Source organism: Mytilus trossulus, chromosome 7, assembly GCF_036588685.1.
Source record: "Mytilus trossulus isolate FHL-02 chromosome 7, PNRI_Mtr1.1.1.hap1, whole genome shotgun sequence".
In the NCBI taxonomy this organism is placed as follows: domain Eukaryota; kingdom Metazoa; phylum Mollusca; class Bivalvia; order Mytilida; family Mytilidae; genus Mytilus; species Mytilus trossulus.
Window position 1 is genome coordinate 389,685 of NC_086379.1, and position 18,899 is coordinate 408,583.

General features: G+C 31.4%; 1 protein-coding gene across 2 annotated transcripts; it reads right to left on the reverse strand.

The window, feature by feature from the left end:
* Nucleotides 1–1,517: 1,517 nt before the first annotated feature.
* LOC134724453 (ER lumen protein-retaining receptor 2) lies at nt 1,518–14,595 on the reverse strand. Of its 2 annotated transcripts, XM_063587468.1 has the most exons (5): nt 14,408–14,595; nt 10,012–10,271; nt 9,166–9,418; nt 7,969–8,048; nt 1,518–4,431 (listed from the first exon to the last, which is right to left on the reverse strand). In XM_063587468.1, the coding sequence occupies exons 1-4, from the start codon at nt 14,496–14,498 to the stop codon at nt 7,981–7,983; spliced, it is 672 nt and encodes a 223-aa protein (XP_063443538.1). In that variant the 5' UTR covers nt 14,499–14,595; the 3' UTR covers nt 1,518–4,431; nt 7,969–7,980. The 2 variants fall into 2 exon arrangements, with proteins under 2 accessions (XP_063443538.1, XP_063443539.1); XM_063587469.1 differs by lacking the exon at nt 7,969–8,048.
* Between the last annotated feature and the right edge of the window lie 4,304 nt (nt 14,596–18,899).

The following is an 18,899-nucleotide window of genomic DNA, read 5'->3' on the forward strand; positions in this document are numbered from 1 at the left end:
TATCATAGTTTGAAAGATAATAAGCAAAAAGATAAAACTGATAAAATTTGTCATTTAAGGGCAATAACTCCTATAAGTTGTCCTACAGTTTTGCAATCAACATGGATTATTTGTACAGCTAAAACATATTAGACCGTTGGTTTTCCCGTTTGAATGGTTTTACACTAGTAATTTTGGGGCCCTTTATAGCTTGTTGTTCGGTGTGAGCCAAGGATCTGTGTTGAAGGCCGTACTTTAACCTATAATGGTTAACTTTTTAAATTGTTATTTGGATGGAGAGTTGTCTCATTGGCACTTACACCACATCTTCCTATATCTATTTACATTTTTCTCCATCAAATTTTCACTACTAGTAACAGTTTTCAAAATATTAGACAAAACTAGCATTTGTTTGAAACTGTTCTTAGTCTGGAACCTGATGTTCAGTGGTTGTCATTTGTTGATAAGGTTGTTTTTGGTTTCTATAAAGATGAGACCGTTGTTTTCAAAAGTCATTTTTATGGGCCCTTTATAGCTTGCTGTTCGGTGTGAGTAAAAGATCCATATTCAATGTTGTACTTCAACCTATAAAGGGTTAGGGTTAGGGTTTCCTTTTATGAATTGGGACTTGGATGGAGAGTTGTCTCATACCACATCTTGTTATATTTATTTTACCCTTATGTTCTATTTTTAGCCATGTCTGCATTCTTGGAGTGCTAGCAGGATTATCATCCTCATTTTTTAAGTTACATACTTAAATGATAATTGTGGCCAAGTTTGGTTTTTGGCAGTGTTGTTTCAGAAGGGAAGATTTTTGTAAAAGTAAATTATGATGGATAACGACAAGCTCAATTGGCCCTCTGAGCTATAATATAGAGTTATGAAATTTGCTTTTTGTTGAAGGCTATACGTTGACCTGTAATCAACTTCTGTAATTTGATCTGAAGTAGGGAGTTGTCTCACTGAACCGTAAAATTTGTCCGATGAATATAAAAAAGATGTGGTATGATTGTCAATGAGATAACTATCCACAAAAGACCAAAATGACACAGACATTAACTATAGGTCACCGTACGACCTTCAACAATGAGCAAAGCCCATAAACTGACATAATCACAAGCTAATACATGTAAACAAAGCAAACATTTCAAAGTAAATAGACCATGACTGAGGGGACAGGGCCAAATAATCTCTGTGGAAATAACTTGTGGCAAAGCTAATACAACTACATACCAATTATCATTGACATACCACAAGTGTTTCACCATAAACAAACCTAATACAATTGTTGATGCCACCGCCAGAAACAGCATACCAATGTCTTGCTTTTTGACTCCATGAAGGCCAGACAAAAACATTAAGATGTGGCATGATCGTCAATGAAACAACTTTTAACGAGACAAAATTACTAGATACAGGCAAATACTAGCAATTTTATTGCCTTCAACCTAATCAACAAGTCAGCTATTAGACAAATTCAAATGAGGAAATATCTTTTTCCAACAAAAAGCAGTACAAATAATAAAGTTTGAAGAAAATTAAAACTTGTGATATTTTATTCACATATTAATACATTACAATGCTATTTACACAAACTTTATAATGACTTCATTCTCTTTCATACAATTGCACTTGAAACACGATAAAAAGTTGTCATTCTCTCCACTTGTAGTTAATAGCACTTTTTGTAACGACACATGGCAATATAATACATATTTCTACTTTTAATGCCAAAATTTAAGATTGTTTCTGAGAAGACAGAAGAAATAATAAGTCTGTATATGATGAAAATAGACTCAGGCAATAAGGAAAAAGTGTTAACCAATGAAAAGCTTTTTTTTAAAGTACCTATGTCCTTGAACCTTCTTTCAAAAGTTTTAATAAGAATTCTATTCATTTTCTCAAAAAAAGTGTTTATTAAAGTATTTACATATTTTAAAGCATGTTCAATATGAATCAATAGCAAGGTGTCATTACTTTCTGATAGTTTAAGATATCACACTATTCTAAGCATTGGGAATAACTTTATCTGTCCAGTCTACAGGGGTGGTTGGTTGGACAGGTTTAATGGTGTATAAAAGTAAACAGGAAAGACAAGATCTGAAGAAATTGAAGACGTGATTAATTAACAAACAAACAAAAAAAAACATCTACAGATTAACCATTTGAATAAGGCAAGACATTATTTTAAAATCAAACATCTGATGGAAGATTAAAGCAGACAACCTCATATACTCTTTTTAAAGTAACTACTGAAATTACAAGATTAGATGGTCACTGTGTAAAACATATCAATTCTAATTCAATCTGTTTCATTGGATTTGACTTAATAATATTCTGAAATATGGGTTAAAGTTTGTCCACTTGTTATAATTGAGGGCCTACATGGGTAAACATACTCAATCATAAAATCTAACATAAATAGCTAGGTTACCAAACTAATTTTAAGGTTTTGCATACAATACAATTACTCCCTAAATCCATAGGTTTTGATCCATGTTAATGAAATACTGATATTTGTCAATGAAAAAAAATCACATTACACCATTGGCATACATATGGGAAATTCAGGAAATAGAGATATCCAAGGGTTCATTCAAACAAAATCTTCCTTTTCATAATAACCCTTTAGCAATTAACTGCAATGGTTATAAACACATAACAAACATAGAATACAATTTGGATTTTCTAATGTTCATTCTTCAATTAATATATATTTCAACAATATCTTTATCATATAAATTTTTTTTTGAAAGAAACTTTAAATATTAAAATGGATTTCATAAAAATAGTGGTACACCATGTTTAAATATACAATTGAATTTTGGTATCATATTGTTTTAATGCACTTTTGCAATTGGGTTTTACAGTAAAACTCAAGCTGCTCATACAATATATTAACATTACCGTAGTTTGTTCTATAAGACATCTAATTTCTTACTATGAGCATAAGTCACCAAGATATTTCATTCATAAAACAAATTATAAAATTTCAATGGTATTTTTTAACTGTTTACATCCATATGTATCAAAATCAGGAAAGTTGAAAAGATAAAAGGAATATATAGTTTCAACACTATACCAACAAACATTAACAAAAACTTATATTCTTTAACATTCTATATCAAAACATACATTTATAACAATCTTTCATAATGAATAACTCTATGTTAATTTCAAAATACTATTCAAAATGTACTATCATATATTTGTATATTGTGTTACCAAGTTTTTTAGTTCTACATTCAATATATTCAAAGCAATAAAAATTTCCAAATATTAATACATGCAATAATCATAGAATACATGTATAAAAGATTAACTTAAATAAAACTATTTTGCCATCATAAACTTTTCCATATTTCAAAACCAGTTGTACAATAGTAATTGTTATTTCAAATTATACAAGTAGTCTTAATATATCTTCGAATATTTGTAATCAGATCAAATCACATTCTTTCATGTGTTAGGAACACATCTTAAGCGTGTGGTTTTAAAAAAGTATAAGTTTGTAAGGTATAAAATGAGACAGAAACCTTTTTGGTCTATTTTTGACTGATGGAAAATCTATAAAGCCTCAAGAATCACTGATTTGCATCTAATTAAGATATCATAAAAACACAAAAATTATTGGAGAACACATTGTACCTCATTCTTTAAAAAATATAATAATATCTCAACATGAAACTAGATGACGAACTTTCAACAATGTATTTAAACTCAATGTACACGATGCCATTTGCTACATTTTATATTCATTATCATAAATAAAGTTTGTTTGCAATTTTAATTCATTTCATGAATATAGACTTATTCTACATACATGTATCTCTAAAGTTATGCCCTTTCTTAAACAGCAAATTGACTTATTGAGGCCTAGACGATTGTTAAATGTTTATCTATATTGACAGTAACAGCAATGCAATTGCTAGGTTACATTTAATCATGAAAAACATATCAAATACAAAAGATAGTTGTACAATTTATTTCATATTGAATTGAAGTCTTGAAGAAGGATGAAAGATGCAGGCTTTTCTTCAGATTACTAATTGAAGTCTTGTGGAAAAAAATAAATGAAACAGTCAGTAAAGCCAACAAGCCATCATAATTAAAATTAATTAATTACAAATTTTTAAAATAAATTCCATGATTCCTATTGTCTAGTATCTTAGATCTCTACGAGTAGAATTGCTATCTGTAAACCCTGGTTTAATCTGTACAACAAACAAATTGGCACTGTAATCTTCTTTATCCATACATCTGGTGTTCACCAACTGTTCATTGACAACCAAAAAAAAAGCACCAGTAATCGCTCACTTTCTCACGCATGCAAAATATTAGAAATGGTTCCTAACTTCCCAAAATAAAAAAGTCAGAATTATCATAATGGTCCATGACTTCAGTCAGTATCTAAGATTTAGGCTGGTAAAGATATCTTCTTGCCTTTCATCACTGAAATAGAAAGAAAGATCATTGTACATCATGTACATATAGAATTATTAGCAAATGTTTCAACAACTCCATATAAAATTGAGAAAGGAAATGGTGAATATGTCAAAGAGACAACCACCCAACCATAGAGCAGATAACAGCCGAAGGCAACCAATGGGTCTTCAATGTAGCGAGAATTCCCGCACCCGTAGGTGTCCTTCAGCTGGCCCCTAAAAATATGCATAATAGTACAGTGATAATGGACGTCATACTAAACTCCGAATTATACACAAGAAACTAAAATTTAAAATCATACAAGACTAACAAAGGCCAGAGGCTCCTGACTTGCAAGGCTTACATTGAAATTTATACAAAAAAATCTGACAACAATTAAGAACTTTGTGCACATATACATACATGTAGTAAAAAGAGGAAAACATCTTTCTGAAACACTTTTACAGATGACCAAGGTTAGAAGTGTAACAGAAAAATGTTATGATGTGTTGTTGTGAATTGTTTGTTGTTAAATATCTATGCTAATATGACGTGCTTCTTTCGCTTTGTAAACAACACTGTGATAAAATTCTCGATATATCTATACTTAGCGCAGACTCCGTGGTGTACATAATAATGGCTGTTACAATATACTTCCCACGTAAATCCACATGTATTGAAACCTATTTGCAAACCCTTTGTCGATTTAATTGTTTTAAAAATTGCAATTCAGAAAAGACAAAATCACTTTTATTCTTATTCGGATGCACAATAAAAAGAAGTAATGCATAAGAGCTCGGAGAAACCAACAAAATAAAAATTAAATAAAATTCCGCGAAAGTCTATTAATGTTTTTGGCCCATTGAAGTCATTTCAAAACATGACGTCATACAAATGAAAACTCTAGAGTTGAACGTTTTCTGTTACGTTAACTATTGATATGTCGGTTACAATTGTATTAAAATTGATTATCAAGGTAGGTTATGTTTGATTTTCTATTCTATTGCATTATTCGCATATGTACTGATTTCAGCAAGTCAACATGGCGGCTCATTGGTTACGAAATGTCAACTTTGGATTTGACGGTAGCTCACGGGAAAAAACATATAAATCAACATGACAATTGTTGGTTTTGAGAATGAAACATATTTTTTTTCAGCGGTTGTTCACGAAATAATCCGTGCAAGCTATGGATCTATTAAAAAGTTGAGCTTTATCTAACAGGGAGTAAAAAAGAACAGCCATACACACAGATTTACCCACCCTCGCTTCAGTTTTTTTAATGATCGTATTTGTCCTATTAGAATCGAAATAATTCATGGAAGCCATAGATTATTGGAAATTTACACATGGCCTGGGCCGTGATATTCGTTGATTTTATCCCTCGCTAACGCTCAGGATAAAATTCGAATATCACGGCCCAGGCCATGTGTAAATTTCCAATAATCTATGGCTTCCATGAATTATTTCTTAAATAAACCTTCAATTTTGATATGCATACATGTGATGACCTGGGAAACTCAGATCAGAAGATTGAAAAAATTTTGGTCAGGAGATTAGTCCTCAGATCAGGAGGTTTTTTATCGACCTAATTTTTGTCCTAAATGTAACAGTATGATGCAGAAATTGTCTTGAAGAGTGTTTTTTCTTAAACTTTCCATCAGAATGCAATTTGTATATAGTATCATTGTAGCCCTTCAATTTGAATGAAATCACATTATTAAAAAAATTGTTTCTTGTTTTGTTTTAGATAATTGTTGTTGCCTGCTTATAAATAACACACCATAACCTTCTCTCTGAGTATAGATTTGTATTGAAGACTGTTTCTCCATATCATTGGTAACTTTATAGGCAAGTTAAATTCATGGAGAAGTGATTAAATTTTCATTCATAAAATATTTCATACATAGGATTTTTTTCTCCAGTCGAGAGGTTCACATGTATGGATATAACAATTCAAATGTTTATATGAAGCAAACAGGCCTATAAAGAAGGGGAAGTAACTCTCTATCAAACATGTTTAAACTAGCTTTTCTTTCCTCACATGGTAGTTTGTTGGTTAAAAATTTACACTTAGGGCTAACGTTACTTTGGATGAGAAATGTCATTGGAGAGACAAAAATATGCGCACATTTCTATTTGAATTTTTAAGTCAAACTTCATTAAATTCTTACATAAAACAGTTTTGCATAGGATCTTATAACTTCGTAATATCATGCTGTGTTGTTAACAGCAAACCATGCCTTTTTAAATATGTTAAAAAGATTACATGATGTGAGTTGCTATTGTTATTTCTAATCCCATGGTTATATTTGAACATACTTTTGAGGAACACTGACATACTTAATATTCTGAACTTTCAAATGTAAAATTGTGTGAAGTCTCCAAATTCAAATAATAGGTTAAATATCTTTGAACAACACATTTAAGACCCCAGTCAATTATAAATTCAACTTAAACAAGCTCTTTATAATACTTTAGGGAAAATTATGTATCAAGTTAAAATACAGATCATGTGTCCATGTGTTGTTTACAAGTTGTATGGATCTGACAATGACAATAATCTGTTCTATTTTATAAATTATGAACCTTTCACACTTCCTGGTTTTGTCCTAATAATATGTATGCCTTTGGCACCTACAAAAATTTGTAGGCAGGAATTTCATTGCAAATCTTCTGTAATAATTACCTGAACAGAAAGTCGAATGTAGTTTTGTCAGAATCTTGAAAGTAAAGGATTGACACATAATCTGTATTTTTACCTGATTGTGTTGGAGTAAAATATAGATATTTTACGTTTCTATTATAAACTAAAACATATATATATTGAAGCTACATAATACACTTGTTATTTTAATATAATGGTATAAAAATGTTAATTGTTTCATAAAATCACTATTTTAAAGTAAGCACGGAAAGGCTCATTTACATTTATGAACAATTACCAATATCTCAAACATCATGCTCTGTATAAAACCATTTACCATGCATGTTAACCAATCTTAATCCTACAGAAATGCACTACTTTTTACTAAAAAAAAGTGCTTTCCCTAAGTCTTATAACTTAAAACATACTTTCCAAAATCATGTCGAATCACAGAATGGTGAAAATGGCACATGAATGACAACAGACACAAAACAAAACAAACATTTATGCAAACTAAAATAAAAGAATTGAAGATTTCAGGACTAGGCCAAAATAAAATGGTTTTGATATTTTGAAAAAAGTTAGGGATGCTTGATATAGATATATTTCCTTTATAACAGTTATAGTTGATACAGGCATTACACTTAAATGTTAAAATAAAAGTCTGAAATGAACAGCATTTAAAAGAAAATTTTATTAACCTACAATTAAATAATTGTGCCAGGGTTGAACTATAAAATGGTCAGTCTGATAACCAGAAACACAATTTTTTTTTCTGTATTATAAACTTCTTTACACTCTAAACCAAAGGTAAAATGAGAGGTTAGTGAGCCACCACCATGCTAATGACAGAACAAAAACAAGCGTTCCAAATGCAATGAAAATACAAACACAAATGTTTGATGTGATTTACGTACAAGTGTGACTGTTTAAACTTCCAGCAAAGGGGATTCCTTGAAAACAATCTCATTATTTGTAAACAGCAGAGAGCCCTTTCCTGAAAAAAGCAGATTTGGCCATATCACATGTATCAATTATGTTGGTAACGTGTACATCCAATTTTTTTTTTAGAAAATTATTTTGTTGCAGAAGTTTATATATCCCCTTTGCATGGAAAGTCAGTCTTCATAAATCTTAGCGAATTAAGATTTTCATCTTTTATAACAACCATAATTTATTTTTACTGGACTTTCAAAAATTTCCATTTTTTCCCTGAAATGATGATTCAGTACAGTCCTGAATCAAACCAATTTTCACTGGATCTCTATATAGCTACAATTGTGAGATTTGGTGTAAATCATATGTAGAAAAGTTGGCTGCAAATTTAAGATTAAAAAAAATCATTTTGTACACCAGACAAAAGACTCATCAATGACACATGAATTAAATATTTAAAAGGCCGAGAGCATCGGTTATAAAAAAAACTAAAATAGTTTTTAATAGTTCATTGAAATTTAGGAATTAAAGGTGCAAACCAGACAGCTTTCTGTCCTACAAATATCTCTTTTTTCATCTTCTGGACTTCAAATTTAGTCTAAAATAGACTAGAGATCATCTTTCATTACAAAAGATTTTAATAAGTTAACATTTTGTAATATTTTCATGTGAGTATGCAGAAAACTTCCATTTGTTATCTACTAACAAACAACTGCAGAAATGTTAATTTAGTTATTTGACAAACCACCTGTTATGAACATGGTAAAGCAACACAGATTATGAAGTGGAACTATACGTATTAACAAACTCTGTAAATTTCATGTTACTGTAGAAAAAAAATCATAAAATCAATTTGACACAATATTTCAATGTCTGATATCGTAATGAAGCCGAGTAATATGCAACAAAACAATTCCATGCTTAGTGGGTATAACAAAAATCATAGTACTGTGCAGCTAATAGGAAGTGACTGCACATCAGATCAGATTTTAATCATTGGAATTTACTTTAGTTCCACCACAATTGTACATGTACTAATTAGCATTTGCTAAATAAACACAATGTCAAACAACATTTTCATGTGTAGCAACCACAAAAATGGTAACACCCATCGTGCCCATATTTAAACAAATCTCCACTAACATGACTAAATACATGAAATAACAAAAAATACAAACCCTTTGTAATATAAAGATAAAAGAAGTCACAATACAATATTGTCTGAACTACACCAGCTACCACTGCAATAAGATCGAAGAATCCCTCAGCGTAATATCTGTAGATCCAGTTACACAAATACAGGGCACGGTATGATCCCAAGGCAAACAAGTAATGGCTGGTAATAGTTTCTGCCTCTCCAGTTTTACTGATCATAAATAGCTGAGGCAAGATGGCAACTGACTCCAAATAGATTGAAAATGTCCATATAATCTGGAAAAAAGACAGGAAATTGTACATTTTTGGTTCTCATTTTTTGAAAAGGGTGGTACATGTACATGTAATTATAAAGAACGACACCTTGCACAACATGAAAAGACAAATGTCAGAGTACAGTTTTTACCTTTTGTAGGATGAGGAATTTTTATATAATTGTACAAACCTTTGATATGGGTACATGTACATTGTAATTTGATTGTTATTTTCTTATTTTCCCCATATTAAACTTTGTTAAATAAACATTTTTCAAAAATATGTGTAATTTCACCTTTGCGTTTTAAATGAAGCATGACTGACACAGATAAAGTTTGGTCTTGTCAAAAACTAAAATGGAATTTCACTAAACATTTAATTGCATGTCATTAAGAAACATCAAAGGTAAAAAACAAATGTAAACAAAATGAATTTCCCCTTTATTCCTTCTTACAAACTTAATAAGTTTCCTACTGTATATGAATATATGCTGCTGGACATGATACATGTAAATGCAACAATCCAATGTGGTTTTATTTTAATATAAATTTGCACATGTATATACAATTATATGCAAGTTATATTACTAGACTCTAGAGAAAAGTCATACTCACCTCAAGTGGGGCAAACTCATGATTTACAAGAAAAGCTAGACCGCCAACGGGTACAATAAGGAACTCCACACGAAAGGAGTCATGATTGCTGTCATAGGTAGCTTTGAACTTCATGTAAATCAAATAAATGGTGAAATATACTGTTCCGATGAAAAACACCTTCATACAAGTGTTATAGATAGAAATGAAAGATGTGAAGAGATCCAAGTATCTTGCTGTGAAGACTGTGGCAAACAAAATCTGACTTTTACCAGAAATACCTGAAATGAAAAAAAAACATTAAGTTTATTTCAAGGTAAAATAGAGCATAAACTAGATGTTGCATTTGATTTCAATATAACAGAAAATACACAAAACAACATTCTGTCATTGAAAAGTGAAATAAAAATGCTGAGTCATATATATAGTATAAATTCACTACATGTATCTATAATACTAAAATTACGAGGTCCAATTTGTCAGCCGTCATCACGTAAAAACGACGAATCAAAGAATTCAACTTTATATATGGACCATAATTTGGTATTCGGCCTTTGGTTTCTTTTTGTATCCTTTTTTATAAGTTCTAAAATTTTAACTTTTATTTAGTGGGTTGTGTTGGTGTTAGAATAGTATGAATGGAACAATTGAGTTTTTCGAGAAAAAAATAATACATTTTGATTCACCGTTTACATGACATGAAACCAAACAGGAAACCAATCTTTATTTTCTTTATTTTGCACAATATAATTCAAAAGGCATAAATAAACACCATTACTAGTGTTACTTGCTTCATGTTAATATTTAAAATCTATTTTCAATGTTATATTAAAGTTTTTTTTAAACCTGACAGGAAACCATAAGAAACCGAAAGCATTATTTTAGTTTTATTTTATTGCAAAATCTGCTTAAAATAATCTGAACAGTATACTTTTTCTAAAAATCCATCTTAAATGTAACAGTATTATAAAACTCCTAAATATGTGCTTGTTTTGAAAACTATTAGTACAATTTATTCAGAATTTTCCATATTTTCTCCATTGATACAGGATACCATAATCGTTGAATCATGATGTTTAAGCAAAAAAAATGTATTTATATTTGATTTTGATTTTCCAGTTAATAGATATAGGAAGATGTGGTGTGAGTGCCAATGAGACAACTCTCCATCCAAATAACAATATATACAATTTATTCCAAATCATTGGCAATGTAACATTCTTTAAATCCAGTAAAGAAAAATCCTTTAACTTGGAATTAAAATCTTTAAAATAGACACAATGTGATACTTGTGACCTGTACACCATCTACAGGGTTTCCACATTTTAACCTACTTTAGTGGGCTAAAATCAATAAAGTACTTCCTTTCAAGTCATGCATGCTAAAAGTTTACTTCTCCTTTGACAAATTTATTGCGTTTCTGATAAGTGTTTGCAGAACATGAATAAAAAATATTAATTAAAAACTGTGACAGGATTCCAACTTTGTACATTCCAAGTGTAACGGTATATTAACATGTATTTTTTATTAAATTATATTTATTCACCTAAAATATCCAGTAATATTTACTGCTGAAGTTAAATCGAGCATTGGTACAATGATAAGAAACGTAATTTCGATTGATTTTTCCAAGGACTCTTCACGTCATTATCGGGAAACGAAGTGTGTTCTAACGTCTGTCAAATATGAAATCGATTTTGTCAAGTCATTGGGCATTTATTTTCACACAGGATCGTATGTAACATTATGCACATAGGAAAAATAACAGACCACCGGCGCAATCTCCCCTTTTAAACAAGACGAAACAAGTCTACAGATTATGTTTGCTAACATCCCGTTGGAAACAAAAACAATGTTTAGACCTAGTATTTCGTACATCCGGCCGTAATGGCGTGATCACATGTTAGTCACATGTTTCACGTATGACCGGAAATGGTTAGAACTTGAGGACAAAAACAATTTTAATAAATAACTGGACTTCTGTTTCGTGTGAAATGTAACGCATAACGGCAACGTAATTTTCTTACTTAATTATTACGAAGATCAAAACAAGAATGTAAATCATCTCGGATTTACCTGTTTGAACATCTCGCGAGAGTTCATATTTGCATATTGTTTTTAAGAATTCTATTACAACAAAGCAGATTACATCATCTAAAAATTGTGTTATGAAATCGGACACAAAAATCACGCCACTGTTCTTACATCTGCTACATAAATACTTATAGTTCTCGGCATTTTCTTCTCACTATTCTTATTGGTCGATGTTCTTTGTTATTTGAAAGCAAAAGTTACGAATTTGCCGGTGACGATTATCTATAAATCAGTCAGCGTTATGCTCTTCGGAAGCAATAAATAACGCGAGAAACGACACAAAAATACGGTTGTAGAATCTTTGAAATTCGTATATTTTAATTTTTTTTCTAGGGAAGTGTAGCATACACTTGTATGTTGATAAAAATAATGGCATCTTTAGATGTAGTTGCAACTTTTCTTACAGTAATTCACATTTTATCACTTTTCTATAGTTATAGGAAACGGAGCCCAATAGCAAATTATGGTCCATATTACTTATATAGTACAAAGGTGTAGATTAAAAATTACACCACTCCAGGCCCTTTTGTTTTCCACGTAATTAATATTGCCAATAATTAAGAAGTTCCGGGTCGAGTCCGATACCGATACCAATAGTATATTCATCTGTTATCTATTACCTTATCTGTATGTTCTGCAAATGACAGGCGCACCACCAAACGGTGTCAGGATATGCTATATGCACGGGTCATAATCACAGGGTTGACACTACTAAATTGTCAAATTTTACCTATTGTAGTATTTTAATCAGTAAGGCTTTATAAGATAACAATACGGATACTAAAAATAAGGCGTATATGTACAGTTTTCAATTTGTTAGCGGGCATGACGTAAAACAGTGAATCAAAGAATTCAACTTTATTTATAACTAATATAGGACAATGCTGTTGATTAAAAAAATACTCCATCCCAGGATCTTTTGTTTTCCAAATAATTAATATTACCAATAATTGATAAGTTCCAGTTAGACGGTTTCAAACAGAAAGATTTGAAAGCAGAGAAAATTGTGATAACTATCTTATAATCGGCATGACTTTATCAGATGACAATACTAATACAAAAATAATTCTTGCGCATAGTTATATACTTTAATTCAGTCACGAACCCCTGATATCACGGGTGTGTTCTAGTATATTATAAACATGTATGACGTGCACAAGTGTAATCCACTTGTAAGAGCTTCTTGGTGTGTTGGTCAGTGTTTGTTTTGACAATTCTATTTGCTACAACTAGGATGCAGTTCCATCCAGCTTTACACTGGGTCAGAAAAGAAGTCTTGTGAAGTGGTAGGGAAAATGGGAAGTTCATTCATAAGGCCAAATAAAATATATGTGTGGTTCCAGTTACTAGACCAACCCTACATGTAGTTAAAATCCCCAACCCTTGAACTTTTGTACCAAGCTGTATTTAATTTGCCTTTTCAGAATCTTATGGACTACGAAATTGTTTGTAAATCATATTGAAAATAATGTTTCGTCATTGCTTGAATTTCTATTGCTTAGAACCTTTGAAAACAAACACAACCTTTTGATTTAGCTTTTGAAAATTGTCCTTATGGTGTCTGTCTATCAGGTGCAACATATCATGCATATTGACCAGTGTAACATTTTTGCAGTCTTATGAAGTGATTTTTTATATAAATTCAAACTTTAATCATCATTTTTTTTATAAAATATAAATGTCTTGCTGCTAATAGGTGAGACTAGTAAAGAATTCCTATTGGCAAAATGTACAGGACCACCATATTTGGTAAAAAAAAATTATTATGAGGAATCTCTTTACAATTAAAATTATTTCAATCTTGTTGTTAGCAGTTTCTCAGTATATTTTGGAATAAGCCTTCAAAACTTATGCAGCTCTAAAATCTCATGGATGAATGATTATAAATTTAAATGTTATTATGGTGTTGACAGTCCGATCAATCCCTGATGATGGTCAATGATGCAGATGGTTCTTTCAAGCAAATATAAAATAATGCAAACCAGTCTGATATAAAATTTTGTCGACAATCATATTATTAATGTTACAAAGCACTGCTTATACGAGTCATGCAATGATGTCAATATGCAGATTAAATATCAATCATAAACATCTGGCCACGTAACAATGCAACAGCTATCTCTCTTGTTATCTTTTTATTTGAATTACACACTGATGCTACAGGGAAAGTGCATTTATTCTTTCACTGTTTGCAATGGGAAATGATCCATGATTTATTTCTTTGTTTTTGCAAAGACCACGTCATTGAAAACAGTCAACAGTCAACAAGCCGGTATGGTTGACAAGGTTTACAGACGATTTTTCAAAGAGAGCACGAACTCACCTGCGACAGAACGAGTCTTCCACATCTTCAATAACAATATTATGATTGCAGCCAAATGGGACATATCCCCACATAGTCTGAAAATATTCATTTTGGCTGCTAAGTACGTGTTCCACGTTCAAAACCAAATTCTATGGCGGCTGCGGACGTGGCCTGCAATGACTTGTGGGAAATATTTGACAACAAAAGGGAAGCAACTCTAACATTTTATCTTAGTCTTAAAACCAGGAAGACATCGTCTGACATCAATATGATTAATTTGTCTAAATGTAGTTTATATCATGTTTATATAAAATATGAGTAAACGGGCTTATTTTCACGATACAGGTTGAACAGTATCCATGACAAGTCACCCCACACACAATCGCCCCACTTTTTCACCAACTGGCCCCACTTTAAAAAAAACCGCCCCAACCTGGATCACCAACTCGCCCCACTTTTTTAAAAATCGCCCCACTTGTGAAATGTGTTTAATCCCGTTAATATTACTCCTGCCAACTCGCCCACTTATGGAAAACGATAATATCTATATTAATATATTATTAACCAGGATAAATGTAGTAATGCCAACTTGCCCCACTCATGGAAAAAGATGTTATCCCGTTGTATATAACTTAAATTCCGTGAATATTACTCCTGCCAACTCGCCCCACTTATGGAAAACGAAATATCTAGATTAATATATTATTAACCAGGATGAATGTAGTAATGCCAAATCGCCACACTTATGGAAAATATTACCGTTTTCCATTTTAAGTGGGGCGAGTTGGCAGGAGTAATATTAAACATGATTTAACCAATTTCATACATTAAATTTGATACAACACGTGATTGTCTTTATCAAAATGAAAAATCTAACCTACTACTTTCGAAATGTGCACACCTCATTACACAGTTATTAGATAGGATATAAGCCATTTTGTAGAACAACAAAGATCTTTTAAAATAATATTTGTGAAGACATTTCACATGTGCTTTTGTGTTTTTATCTCATAATTGCATGTACCAGTATGTGTTAAACTTGTAAGATGCTTAAAGAACTTTTGTGCTGCATGTTTATAAACTGATTGAACTCTTGCTTTATATGTTTAATGTTGTGTGCATGACTCGATATGTATGTTTTGTTTTATTTGTTGTTATGTCGGTTATGTAGCGGAATTTGATGAGACTGTTATTAAAGTGAGAGGGTTAGCGCTATAGAACCAGGTTTAATCCACCATTTTCTACATTTGAAAATGCCTGTACCAAGTCAGGAATATGACAGTTCTTGTCCATTCGTTTTTGATGCGTTTTGTTTTTTGATTTTGCCATGTGATTATGGACTTTCCAAATTGATTTTCCTCTGAGTTCAGTATTTTTGTGATTTTACTTTTTAAAAGCTCTTCCGAGCTTATGTTTGTAATTGCTTGCTTATACCGACTCTAAATAAAGCTTTATGTCTTATTATTATGTCTCATTTGAATATTTAGTTTGTAAACGCCTGAGCTCTATGTTTCCTGGTCTTAAATGGGGTTGACATCCAGCCGATTTGGCCAAATACACGTGACCTAAATCTCTTAACCTTACCATCTTGGGATGTAGACATCAACGTAATAGAATTAAACTTTGACAAAAATAGTTTTATTTAACCTTTTTACATGTCATTTTCTTTATTAAAATGAAAAATATTACGTATGAATTACCTACTCCTCATTTAACAGTAATTAGATAGGAAATAAGTCATTTTGTAGAAAATTTAAGTTCCTGCGTTTTATTCAACGCCACAAGTTGCACTCCTATTGATTTCCCCCCAAAAACAATAAAAATGGGTAAATTTCCATAGATTATTGGACAGGAAATATAGAGCGCATACGATGCCAACAAAAAATAAAGATTGAAATCGCCCTGGATATTTCCGATAATCGTGTTGGCCAATTGCCTTATACCATGTCTTTCGTCACCCAGTTAACTTTCGATTGAAATTTTGTATCATTCCCGATGATCTATAGTCGACCACCAATTCCTTTTGTTCAGAAAAGTAAAGCAGTGTACTACACTATATTGCTTTTCGACTGACTTCTAAATATTTTTGTCAACTTCTACGTACGCAACAGCTATGTTTTGTTTTTAATTTTGTGGCGTTTCTTTGCCAATTTAACGTCTCGGCATTCCTGTGGAATATTGCTTGTGTCAAATTGTGTGAGATGGTTTGTTCAATTTCAAGCAGCCTGAAGAAGCTCAAATATTGACGGGTCATTTTCATTGTTGAATTGATTTCCTTTTATTACTGTTTATTGTGTTTGATGTTCAGCCGTTGCAACGGTTGTCTTCTTATTCTATAGAGTCTATATTCAATCGAGTTTGACATGTCCGCATCACTGTAAGTATAATTTGATGGTGGAGTTTTAACTCCTTGAGGGTATCACCAGCCCATTAGCACAGCACTTCTGTGCTGACATTAATTATAATTGATATGGTCATATTTATAAATTAACTGTTTACAAAACTTTGGAATTTATGAAATACTAAGGCTTTTCCACTTCATGAATAGATTACCTTAGCTGTTTTTGGCAAAATTTTAAAAGATTGTCGATGCTCATAATTGATTATGCTTAAACATTTAAGATAACAGATTAGTAGTTTTAACTTATTAATTGTTCTAATCATTAAAGCATTACAATAAAAGAACACTTATAAATAAGGAAAAATACAAAAAAATATACCTTACGTTTGTATTTGAAGCTGCATTTAAAAACATGTAACACAACAAACACATTATTATAAAATTCAGTGGACCACAAATCGATTATGTACAATAGTGCAGTGACAGATATAGAAAAATGTGCTTATATTACGACTTTAATGGACCGGTATGCCTGCAGGCTAAACACGATTTTTTTTGCAAAGCCAATACCTTAAGCTAACTTTCAGTTTGCCCGGTCGTAGACATTTCATGCGGTGCAGGTTTTTTTTTATAAAATAGAAAGAAAAAAAGACATTTTGATATTTTTTTCAAATTTCAAGATGTGAAAATTTTTTTTTTGTTAGTTTCTTTTTGTCTTTAGACATATGATTATGCATTTTATACAAAGTTTGTTTGTTTATTTATCAAGTTCTTATACCGTATCTGGCACCTTACTCTTATCTCACTTGCAGCCAACTCATTCTCAGTACTTATTTTCGAAACCTAATTTACTCTTCTTTCAATCTTCCAAGTTATGATAAAATTGATCAAAGGTACAAGGCTTATATCTTGATACGCCAGACTCATCAGTGACGCTCAGATCAAAATAGTTAAAAAGGCCAAACAAGTATAAAGTTGAAGAGCATTAAAAACAAATTTTCCAAAAAGTTGTGCCAAATCCGATTAGTTTTAAAACGATAGATTATGAATCGCCGATAACATTGGAAATGCATTTATTGTATGATTAGAGGCGAAAGTTTATGTATGTTCATGGTGATTTAAACAAGCTAAGGATGGAGTTTAAAAATTTGCCGCCACAAAGGATGCCAGTATTGTGAAAATTCCTCCATGTAAAAACACGTTTTTACAGCACATCCCATGTGCAATGCTTCAAACGCAAGTTTTGATAATCTCTCATATTGCTAAACCAGTGATAATACTTTCCAAAGACTCTGGTTTGTAAGAGAGTAAAAACGGATTGCTCTCGGTTTTCTTTGAGGGACCTATGTCAGTAGATTTCCTTTCAAGACTTGTTTGTACGTTTACGGGCAAGGTAAAACAGCTTGCAATAACAACTATGTATGCAACCAACATAAATCCGCGTATACCAATATTTGTTCATGTGAAGGATCTGATGGCTGTAGAAATTATTTAACTCATCGATCAATTTTGGCAGAAGACGACGATGAAAACGTTGACTGATGTCAGGTTTACGAAAGTTGTCATGCCCTTTGTTTGTTAAAATATTCCATACAACCAGTCTGTCTAAGAAGTCCATGCGTGTTTTTGTAAGGCAAAGGTACATAAAACCTAAAGAGTTCATAGAGCTAGAATATAAGTTGAAACTTTAGTCCATCATTAAACTCATTTGATTTAATTGACTTGTGAAATATTTGTGACTGGCAATACATATACACCAAAGAAAAAACCAAATTGACTTTGATTCCTTTATAATGCCGTAAGGTTCAGAAATATATCTTTAGAAGTATGTGCGATGTAAAATGAATTGAAATTCGGTTGTTCCATCTTCTATTTTGTTGCTAATCCGAATTCACTTTGAAATGTCCATTTGGTGGTTTCATTATTTTCATATTAAGTTGAAAATGAAGTGTCACAGTTTATTTCATTATGAATTTCTTGTTTGGTAACAATTCAGATATTTTTTGGGAGACTTTTTATAACCTCTTGTGAAATAAATTGACAATAGTGAAAAGCTCAATCACTAACCTTTGACCTTATTAAAAAAAATTGCACTATATTTCAATTCTACGACCAGGCAAAAATTAATGAATAAACATTTCTCTTTCTAAAAAGACTTAATGCAGGTAG